Source organism: Engystomops pustulosus, chromosome 9 (genome assembly GCF_040894005.1).
Source record: "Engystomops pustulosus chromosome 9, aEngPut4.maternal, whole genome shotgun sequence".
NCBI classification, from domain to species: domain Eukaryota; kingdom Metazoa; phylum Chordata; class Amphibia; order Anura; family Leptodactylidae; genus Engystomops; species Engystomops pustulosus.
The window spans coordinates 97,332,451-97,345,910 of NC_092419.1; the positions used below are offsets into that span (position 1 = coordinate 97,332,451).

Genomic DNA, 13,460 nt, shown 5'->3' on the forward strand with positions numbered 1-13,460 from the left:
AGCCATGGAAGTGAATATATAATGAGATGTCTTTGTCTTATGATGAACAATACATTTGTTATGCCATGGTTGTCACTACTGACTCATTTGTATACACACTACATGGTGCCCAGGGGCTGGTTTATTGTAGTTATGGCCACAGGTATGTACTGTCACATCACATTCAGTACAGATGACGAGTTGTGAAAGTTTTTATCCTTGTATGATCGGCAATGTGTACTTCTCCTCCATTACATGAAAGTTTGTTATTCATCTTTTACATGCATGTTCAGCACCTGGAGTGTTAACATTGCCCTGGTGGCCCGGCCCACTGTTGTGCACCGTGTCAGCCTCGCTCCCTGTTATTTCCACAGCGTCGCAGAGCGTTTGCATCGGCTTTGTTCTTTTGCTTGTCTTGCTGTACTTTAATGCGTCCATCCTTTTAGTTGTGTGTTTCGGCCTTTGTAATGAATAAGTTATGTCATTTGCATTGATTGAGGTTGCTGGGCATACGGTGTGATTAAATGTCATTGGAGTTGGGATGATAACTTGTTTCCGCCGTCCGCCTCTGTGAACTGTTCTCCGGGTGCAGATAAAAGTGTTTGCTCGTGTGCCAGCTGACAAGCCCTGCTCGGAGCCATAACAAATTTCTTAAAAAAAAAAATGTTTCCATTTACTATCAGTGCAGCTTCTTTTTTTCCAGTCTGTGTTGTGTACCTGATACAGGAGACAGTAATGATTACTGGGCTCATGTGCTGTGCCAGCTGCAGTGCCTCCCCCACCTGGCAAACTGGGTTCTGGTTGCACGTTCATTGGTTGTTTCCTCTCTTGGATTCCTTTGAGAACAATCCTTCTTTAATTTTAATGAACACGTGCGCCTTGCATCTTTTTTTATTTATTTTTTTTTTTGGAAAGATTTTGTATCAGGCCAATGTGTATAGGGGTGTCCAAGCTCCCCCCTGAGGTTGTGGGGCAAAGAATCTATTGCACTTACAGGAGATAAGCCACTGCCTGTCTCCATGGTATAACTCTTCTGATATTGAATATACATGCAGAGATGTGTCTGCTGGTGTAAAGTAGGGACACATTAATGGGGGATTCTACAACAGCTATATTAATGAAGGTCTGATTGAGTGGACCACCTCCTATCACATGTGGTCCTAATAGTCTTTAAAGTTAAATCTACCATCAAATTCCATCATGATAAACCAGGGGCACTTACTCATAGACCCAGGCTCTGTGACTGTGGTAATCTCTTTATATTTGCTGTGAATGGCCTCCTTCCTACTAATATAAACTGGTATACTTATGTTAATTATCCTGAAGGGCCTTGGTGAGTGTTTCCAGAGCCCCTCAGTGCTGTAGCTTCACAGGTTGTTGAAATGAGCAGAGCAGGTCTCCCTTCACATTGCACTTCCTCCTGCTGCTGCATTACACAGGCAGGGGGAGGAATGTTCTGCTCATTCTAACGGCCTGTGAGTCTTCAGCACTGAGTGGCTCTGGTAATGTCGGCACAGCCTTTCAGACTAATTAGGATACTTTGAGTTGATTTTAGAAGTGAGGCCATGGATAACAAATAGAAGATTACCATAGTCAGTTCCTAGATCTTTGAGTAAGTGTCCCTGTTTAATCATGCTTGATGGTAGATTTTCTTTAATTCTCTCTTAATGTTGGCAGAGCCTGGCCGTTTTGGTGGAAACTTGAGAACGGGTCCCATGAGTGATTGACTTCCTCATAGGCTTTTATTGAAATAGATCCCTTGTTTCGGATATTTATGATATATCCTATTTAGGCAATACTCCTTGGATAACAATGCTGTATAATATGGTCTGTATTATGGGTGCTTATCCCTACTAACAGGGCTGCATGGTACTGTACTTTACAAACTTTCGTACAGTTGATATATGGCTGTAATACAGACATGTTAACCGGAACAATAGAAAATAACTCAAGGACTTGAAGGAGTAAATGTAGGTGGACTGCAGGCTGCTCAGTGGGGTACTTCAATAGAGCCGCCTGCTCTACAAGTATCTGTAAATAAACAACCCCCCTCCTTATGTAGATGATCTGTGACCGTCCTGAAGAATTGCAGATTTGGCTGTGATTAGTATACTTTCATAGATCTCAGTGAATGTATCTTGTGAATAAACAATGCTCTGCGGCTGAGATCAGCTGTCCAGGAGCAAAGATGAACACGTTGCCCATCAGCCAGTGTGACGAGTCCATGTGCTCCTTTATTTGTGTCCTATTTATTTTCACACCATCTGCACTTATGTCACCTACACAAATGAATACAGAGTACTTGTGCATTGTCACCTTCCCTATGATATCGACCAAAAATGGGAATGCATGGAGAGGCTCTCGCTGAATGTGAGACCCTTGTAAGTGGTATGTCTGCTGCAACATTGTGTGTGGGGGGGGGAATGCGGCTTCTGGTTTTCTATATTGTTTCTCTTACAAATGGTAATCATTTCCTGCCAGAATATGCACTCTCTCACAATTGTTTTATCTCTTCCTATTTGCATGAGCAATAACCTGTAGCTGAACTACATATTTTTCCCCTCTTTGGGTTCTGGAGGGCATCAGATGAGCTCATACAGAATGAGACGGAACTGGTCTAACTAGTATGTGAACCTCTCTGCTTCCTCCGGGCTAGCTGCCTGTACTCCTGCGCTTTGTAAAGACCCATCCAACATACGTGATCTGCTGGGGTGTGCGGTCACAAGGATGTAGCCTTCCCCACAAAGATTAAAGCCGTCCTGGTATGTTCCCATGTCTGCTGCTGTGTTCCTGTGCGGTTTGCTTCTTCCAAATGAGGCTAAGTAATGTGGTTTTGCTTCTGCTGCTTTTTTATTAATTTTTCCTTGGTGATTGACATGTTTCTCACGTAGAGTCCATTTCCCTAGTTGTGTAAGGTTTTTTTTTTTTTTTTGTGCCTATGGAAAGTGTGTACCTGTGAAACTGTGATTCTCAGCAGACCCAATTATTTGGACGCTGGGTGTTGTAGTTTGACAACAGCTGAAAAGCCACAAATCCCAGCATGCCCGGACAGTTGCATACCCGTCATGCTGGGAGATGTAGTTTCACAGCTGCTGGAGAGGGGCAGCTCCTAGCAATGCTTGCACAGTTGTACTAGCACATGCTCAGAGTTGTAACTTGGTGAGGGGGTTGGACGTATAGCAGACCACTGTGTATATATCATCTTCTGTTATTTCTGATATGGTGTCCCCCTGTTTTCTAATGAGGTACTGCAGGAGTTGAATGGTTGATAAGAGATTTGCGGTCAGATGAGTGCGGTATCTTAGTATCTGTTGTTGTATTATTCTTATCACTGTTGATATTGGAACAGGATTGTAGTGTCTTTGGGAGGCTGCCTGCTCTTAGTTCAAAAATTAACTCAATGTTTTATCCCTGCACTGGTTTATTTGATATAAGTTCAATCAATGGATTAGTTTTTGTATTTTTACGTTGATGTCTCTATTAGAGGGCTATTGTTTTTTTTTTAGGGTGAACTGTAGTTTTTATTAGACAGTTATGGGAATACACAGCTTTCCCTTCCTTGCTTGTAAAAAGAGGGAGACCCAAAGACTGTTTTTATAACTGTAAACAATATATTGATTTGTCAGCCATGATAATTGCTTGGCACAAGGCAATCCACTCTGTTTGTCTCATCTCTTAGATGCCAAAATCTGACTTGACCACGACATCTAGGGGGTCAAAGTTGTCTCTCATCCTTAACATTTTATAGTGTAAGCGGTATGATACAGCCGTGACCTACTGCATGTGGAGTGGAATTAGTTCTTGATCTCCATTCACTTCATTGTGAAGTGACTTTGTATGTTTTTTTTTTAAGCACTTGTTTTGCATCCATACCCCAAATTTGGCATAAGTATTCACATTGATCCCTTCAAAAAGGAGCTAAATATACTGATAGTGGTATTTAAGTTCTGTATGGAGTGACCGATGGATGTGATAACAATTTCTTATCGCAACTATGAAACATGTTGCTATATAAACAACATATGAATCAGTAACTAACGCACATGGCAATGCTGTCTGAGTAAATATTAAAAGCTCAGGGATCCATAAATTCTTATTCTCTTGAAGCCTCAGTGCTGAATGGGAATTAGAGTGGTGATGTTTCCTTATGATGTGTATGAGTTGTGTTTTATGGGAAGGAAAACTAGAAATGACAAGTTAGACTTGTTCTTTGGATGGACAAAGTACTCGGTCAGTTTTGTTGGGGATGGTTGAATTGTCATTGGAGATCTATATAGATTTATAATCTGGTGAGATGTATACTATGGTATATGGATAATAGAGAGGTGTCCTTCACGATGGTTCCCCCTTTATTACCAAGCATTGTGAGATTCCATTCTTGTAATACAAGAAGAGTAATTCATCTGAAGGGCTGCCTTGTAATACTGTTTTTTTCCAGCAGTGGCCCCTGCATGGGAACATTATAGACGGGTATTGCGTCTTCGTGTCTTAAAGAGGATGCAATTAAATTATTGGCAGACGTACAACTGTTTAATGTGTGTTATTCTAATGGTCTCTGTAAGAAGTTGTGGCTCTCTCATATAGTCATTATAAAAGCTCCTAACAATTAGCACTTTTTTATTTTGAGGGACCATCCCTTTAAGAATGCTGTCCCTGTACTTATCAGCTGATCTCCCTGGGTTCTACTATTGACGCTAACAGCTGACTTCAGCAGGGGTGGTGGGGGAAGTGACATATCTTCCTAAGGAGGGTGTTTGGTTAATTTGGGGGGACAATTCTGAGACTACTTATTTTAAGTGAATCCACTATACAGTAGGTATATAATATCTCTCTAAAGACACTGGGTTGGCCAAAGAAAAAGAGTTTTTTTTTTTTTTTCTCTTTCTGCCCAGGTTCATACAGTGTGGAATCCTTATCGATGGACCATTCCCCTCTATAGTTTCTAATGATTATAATGCAATATTTTTTTATCACATCCACTTCAGCAGAAAATGTGTTTCCCCTGTACAGTCTCCCAATGTATACAGGGGTGAAATGCCTGGCCCTAATCTCAATCAGGTGGTGATTGTACTGCAACACGTTAGGCACAAAACAGGACATTGTTATGTTGGAGTCCCCTGAAGCCATTGCTAAATAGTTGAGTTGGCATTCAGCTGGAAATTCCTGATTTCTGAGCACTCTGGGTCTGCCATGTTTTTACATTGTGCCTTTTACTCACCCCATGTGTTAGCTGTCCACTTTTCAATGAGTTTGTGGATGTGCAAAGAAAAAATAAATTTCACTGTATTGTATTGTATTTTTATATTTTACTCCTAATTTTGATGTATTAATTTTTTTTTGCCCACAGGACTTGATTTCTGAAGGGTTGTTTACTGTATATACTGTGGAAACTTGAACAGAAAAGCTGAGGAAGATGGCAACTGATTCCGGAGAACCGGCAAGCACGGATGAATCTGACAAACCTGCTGGATTTTCTGCAGAAAAGAACCTGGTCCCTCAGGGCACCTCTCTGGTCCGACATGTCAGCATGGAAGAGAGCGACAAACCTCTTTCTGCTTCAGGGACCAGCGAGAGAAAACGATTCTTCAGAAAGAGTGTAGACATTACTGAAGATGACAGGATACTGGAGCAACCACTCAAAGAGGAGAAGGTTGTTGACTGTGAGGGCAAGCCTCAACTGGGCAGCCACATGGCAAATGCCATAGGTGTAGGCCAGGACGATAAGAGTGAATCTAAAGTGGTTTCTGATGCCAGTAAGGACTCCCCAAGGGAGAAAACGGAAAAGGAAATGGAGGAGGAGGCGGAAATGAAAGCTGTGGCAACGTCCCCAAGTGGCCGATTCTTGAAATTTGACATTGAATTAGGCCGTGGGGCTTTTAAGACCGTCTTCAAAGGCCTTGACACTGAGACCTGGGTAGAGGTTGCTTGGTGTGAGCTGCAGGTTAGTCCAGTTTTGTGAAACTCCTTTTTCACAAGTGACCTGTGTATGTGCGTTACTTGACTGGTGCGGGTGTAAATCGTGTGTTTGCTTTCGAGCTTCCTGGAATGTTATAGGTTATGAATGTGTCTTTCATTTGCTTTCAGAGGTGTTCTTGAGGCGTGCATTAGCAATTTTTAACAGAACTTTCATTTTGTAGCTGATGGAATATTTCTAAATATTCACCTTTTGGGTTACGCATTTATGTGGTATATAACTTGTTTGGTTCACTTGAGAAAATGTGCAATGGCTTGTCCAGAATTAGACATTTAGAATCCTGCTTACATTTTTCAATAATCACTACCTTTGCATAAATAAATAGCACGAGGGAATGTAAGAAAAGTTATTATAAAAATGTCTCTTTTCCACTGATACTCCCATCCCTGCTTAAAGGACTTCTACCACCATGATTAACACCTATGGAGCCTGGAGCCTCTCAGGCTTATTTGCATACAGTCTTTTATCCTGGTGGTAGATACCTTTTAATAGAGATTTACTCCTGAATCTTGCTAGAGGGAGACTACTGGTCTTAGAGTGATAACAAATTACATTAAAGTCTATGGAGAAGATACGGGTATATTAAGTGTTTCAGTATTGTAAGTGATGGTAGAACCACAAGCACAGACAGAAGCTGCTATGACAAGCTGTAAGTTTCTATTTCACCTCAAGTGCTTTGAAGGGATTGGCCTACAAAGTATAAAGTTTAACAGGGTGAGTTTAATGCAGTAATATGGTCATTGTAATTAACCTGCTAAAGGCTACTTGTGCTTTAGGAGCTGCGAGTGACATGACTTTCCAGCAGCTGCTTTTGGGGCTGCCTGTGACATCCCAGACTTCCTGATGGCCAGGTTGGTGGTGCACTCATTAATGAATGCATGTTGATGGAGCTTTGGCGCGTGCATCATTTAAGAGTGCACCAAACCCTAACCTGATGGAAGTCTGCTGGACAGGGGATGTCGCATATGTTTCCAAAAGTGGCAACTAGCATGTGGTTCTGTTGTATAGAAGGGGAAAGATTATCTGGATAGTTACAATGCGACTGACCCTATTGGGGTGTTGTGCTTTATAGTACCGGTAAACTTTATGTATTTAATTTTCTGGCCTCCAACACTTTTAAGCTCTGAAGTACAAGTTTTCTATTCTTCATAATGTTCTATTTCCTGCTGCTTGTGTGGGAGAGAGTTATGGAGCCCATTCTCCTCTATTTTGTGTGTGCAATATATTGGACCTTGTAGACACCAGCTCTAACAATTGGAAGGAGGCTGCAGAGGAGAAAACATGGAAAAGTGCAGAATAGCAGCCTTATAATAGTTACAATGAATGTGACTCCTCAAGTACACACAGTGGACTATTGATGTAAGTTGTTTAATAGTTGGGCATTTGTGCCAAGTTAGTTGAGTCTCTTTCTGGCGGAAGATTCTAGTACAGTAAAGTGCGCGGCAGGCATTGCACAGGTTCTTGGAAGAAACCCTTACTCCCAAAATAGGGAATAAATTGACCTGAATTGTTCCCAAACTTGTTAAACGTTCCTGCTTTTCGTTGGCTGTGACTTCTTAAGTGTTTGAAGTAGACATCACCACAGCTCATTTGTTTTGGAGGTTGCTTTGTGATTCATGCTCATAGACAGATACAAACCTTTTTAACCCCTTAACGCTGAGGCCCTTTTTCGTTTTTGTGTTTCCATTTTTTACTGCAAAAGAAACAACATCCAACAGTTGCCGTTATAATAAAAGATTTGTCTTGCTTGACTATTTTTATTTCACTTGGATTATAAGGCGCACTAAAAATCTTTTGATTTTCTCATAAATCAGAGGTGCGCCTTATATATGAACCGTACTTACAGACAACAGCTGCCTTGAACTGTGCACAGGTCTGCCACCTGCTGGTCATTCATCCTTATAATCAGGTGCGCCTTATACGCCGGTGCGCCTTATATATGAACCTAGACGTTTTAGCAGGCATTAATTGATATACTCCGGTGTGCCTTCTATATGAACCTAGACATTTTAGCAGGCATTTGATGGTGCGCCTTATAGTCCAAAAAATACTGTAAATTAAACAAGATTTACGCGTTTCAGCCTTCCTGGCCTTAGCCATGATCTACCACACATTTTTGCATTCCGATTTGACATTTTTTGATGATCAGAATGTAAAAGTGTGGTAGATCATGACTAAGGCCGGGAAGGCAGAAACACCTAGATCTTGCTCCATTTAATTCTTTTACCAAGTTAGCCTGTCTGACAGTTTTTTTTAAACAAGTGAAAATAAAATCAGACAGGCTAACTTGGCAAAAGCATTAAATGGAGCAAGATCTAGGTGTTTCTGCCTTCCCGGCCTTAGTCATGATCTACCACACTTTTACATTCTGAGCATCAAAAAATGTCAAATCGGAATGCAAAAATGTGTGGTAGATCATGGCTAAGGCCAGGAAGGCTGAAACGCGTAAATCTTGTTTCATTTAATGCTTTTGCAAAGAAATATTGTTAGCCTGTCTGTTGTGTGTTTTTTTTTTTTTTTTTTTTTTTAACCAAGTGAAATAAAAATAGTCAAACAAGACAAATCTTAAATCATAACGGCAAGTGCTGGATGTCGTTTCTTTTACTGGATTGCACCTGGGGCTGGTCCGTACATGCCGACAAGCAACAGAGATGAGTGAATACCTGGTGATTATTGTTTGGTTTTAGTCCATTTTTTTACTCCCCACCTTCAAAAAGACTTTTTTTTGTGCAATATTTCTGCGTCTTTTGATGACATTTTCAATTCTACCATTTTAGGACTGTATGGCCTTTTGAGCACTTTTTATTAAATTTGCCTTAGTACAGTGCAGGGATTTTCCTCCTCATTCATTACAATGTGCAAATTGCACATTGTAGTGAATAGGTTAAAAACGGACAGCCTCGGGTCTTCTAATCCAAGATGGCCGCATCCACGGAGTCATTTAAAGGCTTAACACTCGCGGTTAGGCCCCTTCCATACCGTGAGCCCTCTCCATTCCCCTGCATCCGGCATGTGACGACGTAGTAGTATGTCGCAGGTCGGTAAGAGGTTAAAAGAATTTTTCATCATATAGAAAATTGTCAGCCGTGGGCTTAGGTTTGGTTTAAGACCTTTGCACAGTTCACTGATCTGTTTGCTTCCTGCTTTTTTACATTGGTCATCGCAGAAAATTCTAAGTAGAGAACATAGAGTATATTCACATGTATGACTTGCTTTTAAGTGACATGGGTCCTAAATCACGGATTAAATGTAGAGGGGGCCTAGCTGCTTCTTTTATGTGAGGTACCAAAATAGCCATTGACAAGGTACAGAGCACATTAATGTGAAGTGTTTCCTTTTAAGAGGATCATGTGCAACGTCCTTCTGCACCAATTTCCTTCTGAAGAAATTCTGTGTACAATGGCTGACATGCGATCCACAGATCAAGAAGAAAGTGACTGATGTTTACTTGGCAAATACCCCTGTTACTTGACTTTCTGACATAATTTATTATTGAATATTTGTATTGCTTGCTGCCCTTGATCCCTTGAATGCACATTAACTTTACACGTGAAATCCCCTGCTTAGTCTGCAGCTACCACCAGCTGTTTTTATACCATATTCCACAGTAAAGCTGTATGCAGGAAGCCCAAAAGCTCCCTCTAGTGGACCATACTTACTGCAAGTTACTTACTTTCATATACGTAAAATGTACATATTATCAAATGTATGGGCACAGAATGTCAATATGAAAAAAAAAACCCAAGATGTGTAAAGGCTAGTAATAAATTTTAACCAACCCTTTTTATTAATATGATTTTTTTTTTTTTAATAGTCATTATGGTCTTCCACTTAATCATAAATGCATGATATGTATATATATTTGCAGTCTCGGAATCTAGTTCAAGTAAATAAGAGATTCTTTTTTTTTTTTTTTGCAATAATTTCTCTTCTCCCATTGACTTAGAAATGTGACAATGTGTTGCATTATACACATTTTGGCAACGTCTGAATTGCCTCAGGAAAGTTATTAAATCTTATTAAATTATTACAGACTTCTTGGCGTAATATGATGAGGCACTATTACAATAGCCTGTGTGATATGTATAGGAATTTTGCAGGCAATTTGCAGGTGCATGCATAAAAGTAACTGCACATATAGGTGGATGTTCCTTACGTAAGTGTGTATGTGCGCCAGGATCACACTGATGGATATAATAAGAACCAGTCAATGTTAGGTCTGATTGTTGGTCTTGGGAAAGAAAAAGAAATGACAACATTTGCCGATAACATGGAGACCATTACCCTGACCTGCTGGTGCAGCTGAATTGGATTGATATCTTTAAGTACCTGAAAGCAATTGTTCCCTTAGCATATATTGTACCCTTTTCACCAGACACAGATGGGGATTTGGGAACCTCAAAGTTTAGGCATGTTTAACTTTTACCCAGGGACCTTCACTTTTATGGAAGTAAAGACAGGAAATTTGTAGACTGCAGGATTTCTTGGAAGTGTCACAAGATCTCTATAGGGAAGAGATATGGACTGCTGGTTTCCTGTACACGAAATGCCCCATTATTACACAGAGATGCCTGTGGCTGGTGGGCAGCTGCAGTTTGGATTGTGTAAGAGGAATTTCCAAGTGCTGACCTTGTTGCTGTGTCTTATTTTTAGGCCTCCAGTTGGTACCATGTGAGACCTATGGATGCATTTCTTTGCTCACTTCCCTTATCTTTTGTGTAGTTATGTCATGTGTGATACAATGTGCTCTGTGACCCTACATTATAGCAATTGTACCTCTTCTCCCATCGAAGGTCTTTCCTTTCATACTTACCATAATAGTGGTTATCTTTTACATAGAGCCAAAGGTTTATGCTATGATGGAAGCACTAAGCTTGCATTTTATAAAAGCAGTGTTTTCCATCGTTAGATATGTAGTCTTTTATACTTATTGATTTATTAGCCAGCCCATTCTCCCTTCTCTGATGTTCTTTCTATAAGCCTATTGGCCGTGTATTCGTAGTAACCAGTCTGTCTCATGTGATTCGGCTTTTTGAAGCAGGAGTTTTGCAGTGTTGATTACCTAATAGGAAACAAGAATTGGTCACTCATCTTGAACTATGAAAGATTTGGTAAATTTATGGTAATCTTATATTCCAACGCTGTGTACATAAATTTTATGAGTATTAATTGTTATCATAGAATGCAGTGCACCGTACCAGTATTAATTGTAATTTACGTCTGGATGTAGTTTCTGTATTTTTCCAGTGTAATAGAGGCATTTGTCGCCGGTTTAGTGGCACACAGACGTGTACAGACTGTTTGGTAATCTCTGCTGAGTTTTAGGACATTTTGTAACAAGATTTTCTATCTGAACACCTGTGTAAAATGCACTGTAGACGTCTCCTTGCTCAGTTAAACAATGGATAGATTGTATAAAATACACTTACAAAGCTTTACAGGCATTGGCCTGGCCTGCAGTGGATTTTGAGCTTATACATATTTGTTTTTTGTTTTGTTACATTTTTTGTAGTGTCATACTCTCTTCCATAGAAACGCATATGCGATTGGGTTTGGAAATGCAGCGTTAGCGGTACTTGTGACCTCACCCTAAAGCTAGCTATACTTTTAGGTATTTGTAGGAAAGAGGCAGCACTCCAAAGTACGTGGAAAAGGGTGAAGCTTTTATTCCATGTGCAACGTTTCGGCGTTGTGGCACGCCTTTTTTTCGCCTGCCTGTGCTGCTTCAGACTCTCCTTCTTTTGTATACTTTTAGGTAGCTATTGGTTGAAATTTACTCAGCTGTTATTCCTCCTTACCTCCCAGAGACATGCATGCTCACCTCCAATCAGCTAAATGAGGATGGGTAAACAAGTTGCAAACCAGACCTCTCTGGTGGCATATGCCGTGATATGCCGTGGTCTGATCTTAACTGCTGACATCTATAGTCAGGAGTGCATTTAGATGCCCCTTAAAGGTGATGTGCAAGCCACTAAAGTGAAAAATTCAATTTCTGTTGCATCTGCAGGGTGGGAATTACATGCTGGCAAGAGGTCCTATTCTGATCACAAGAGCGGAGGACACTAATACCCTAAATGAACAGAGCAGCTGGTTGCCCATTAACCTGACAGAGATGGACGAGCCATTCTCTCTTTCTCTTGGTGCCATAGACAATGAATGGAGCAGCATTGCACATGTCTGTCGTACAGCTTCATTCATTTGGGGTATAATGGATCTTGTGATCCAAGGATATTCCCTGGGATAGGGGACAATCCCATCAAATTATTAGATGGGTGTAGGAATTTTGCAAAAACTGTCAGGATTGCCATTTTATCGTAAGTGTATGGGCTCTATACAGTACAGTATAATCTTGGGCTTCAGTCAACCTGTAGGATGTGCAGAGCGGTGACTTCACTATTTATGAAGGATTTATTGTTTCTCTGGCTTCTACACAAACGTTTTCTGACCTTATATTTATAGAGAATTGTCTAGTGATGAGGCACCATACTGGGCATAATAATACCAGGTATTTAGATAGCTATTGCATTACGAGTGTGCATGATGCTTAATGATCGGTCTGCAGTCTTGCTGGATTGTAGAGAAGCCACTATTATATTATATTCCCACAATTCCCACTTTCATCAGAAAGACTACATTACATTCATAGACATCTGTCCCTCCTCTTGCCCTTTCCTGGTACTGATGGCATACTTGTACTCACTTAGTTACAATTTCACTCTTTCTATGGGGAATTACTGAACAATACAGGAGCACGCTGGCTGCCATATGGACTGACTGCCCTTGAGTGGATTTGCACGTGGATTTCTTTCAATGGACTTGAAATGTCAAAGGAAGTTGAAATGGGTTTACAAGTAAGCCTCGGCGAAATAGGAACATGGCCGATATGACAGCAAGCTGATCCTTGGACCGGACACTGACCTCCGGCTTACGTTTTAGCATTGTCTAGCGTGTCTCGCTGTGAAGCCCTCCTTGCTGTCTGTCCTGTTACATCATTGGTGGACTGGAAGCAGCTGAAACCAAAGTAACCCTTCTCTTTATTAAAAAAAAAAAAAAAAGTTGTTTGTACAGGATGTTGGCACGGATAGGTGCCAGCTCAACATTAGCAAAGCTTCTGGTTGACAGCAGAGGTCCACAGTATAATACATTAGTGTACTGGGGTTATATAACAAGAACTAGCCATGCGAAGCATGAAAGTTTTCAATGAATCCTGAGATGATTAAACAAACGCCCGAAAGTATATGCACACAAAACTAGTCAGTCAGAAGAGTGATGTTAACCCCTTAGTAGGAGTGTTTAAACACCTGGTGTACTCACACAGCTTACCAGCCACACCATTAGGTGCCCCTTTTATACCTGCTCACTAATGCAAAAATCTAATTTGCCAAGCACGTGGCAGTGGCTCGAGGCAAACAGACTTGGTCCAACAGGTACAGTTGTTGTTCAGACCAAATAGGAGAATCTGAAAGACTTTGGCCGGAGAATGGTTGTTGGTGCCAGATGAGGTGGT

General features: G+C 40.8%; 1 protein-coding gene across 4 annotated transcripts in view; it reads left to right on the top strand.

The window, feature by feature from the left end:
* The window catches only part of WNK3 (WNK lysine deficient protein kinase 3), a 54,045-nt gene that overhangs the window by 1,907 nt on the left and 38,678 nt on the right, over nucleotides 1-13,460 (top strand). For 3 of the 4 annotated variants that reach the window (XM_072124316.1, XM_072124314.1, XM_072124317.1), the window contains exon 2: nucleotides 5,327-5,920. In XM_072124316.1, the coding sequence (XP_071980417.1) occupies nucleotides 5,393-5,920 (528 nt within the window). In that variant the 5' untranslated portion in view covers nucleotides 5,327-5,392. Of the gene's footprint in view, nucleotides 1-2,606; nucleotides 2,742-5,326; nucleotides 5,921-13,460 lie in introns of those variants that run through there. The other variant, XM_072124315.1, reaches the window with a different exon arrangement.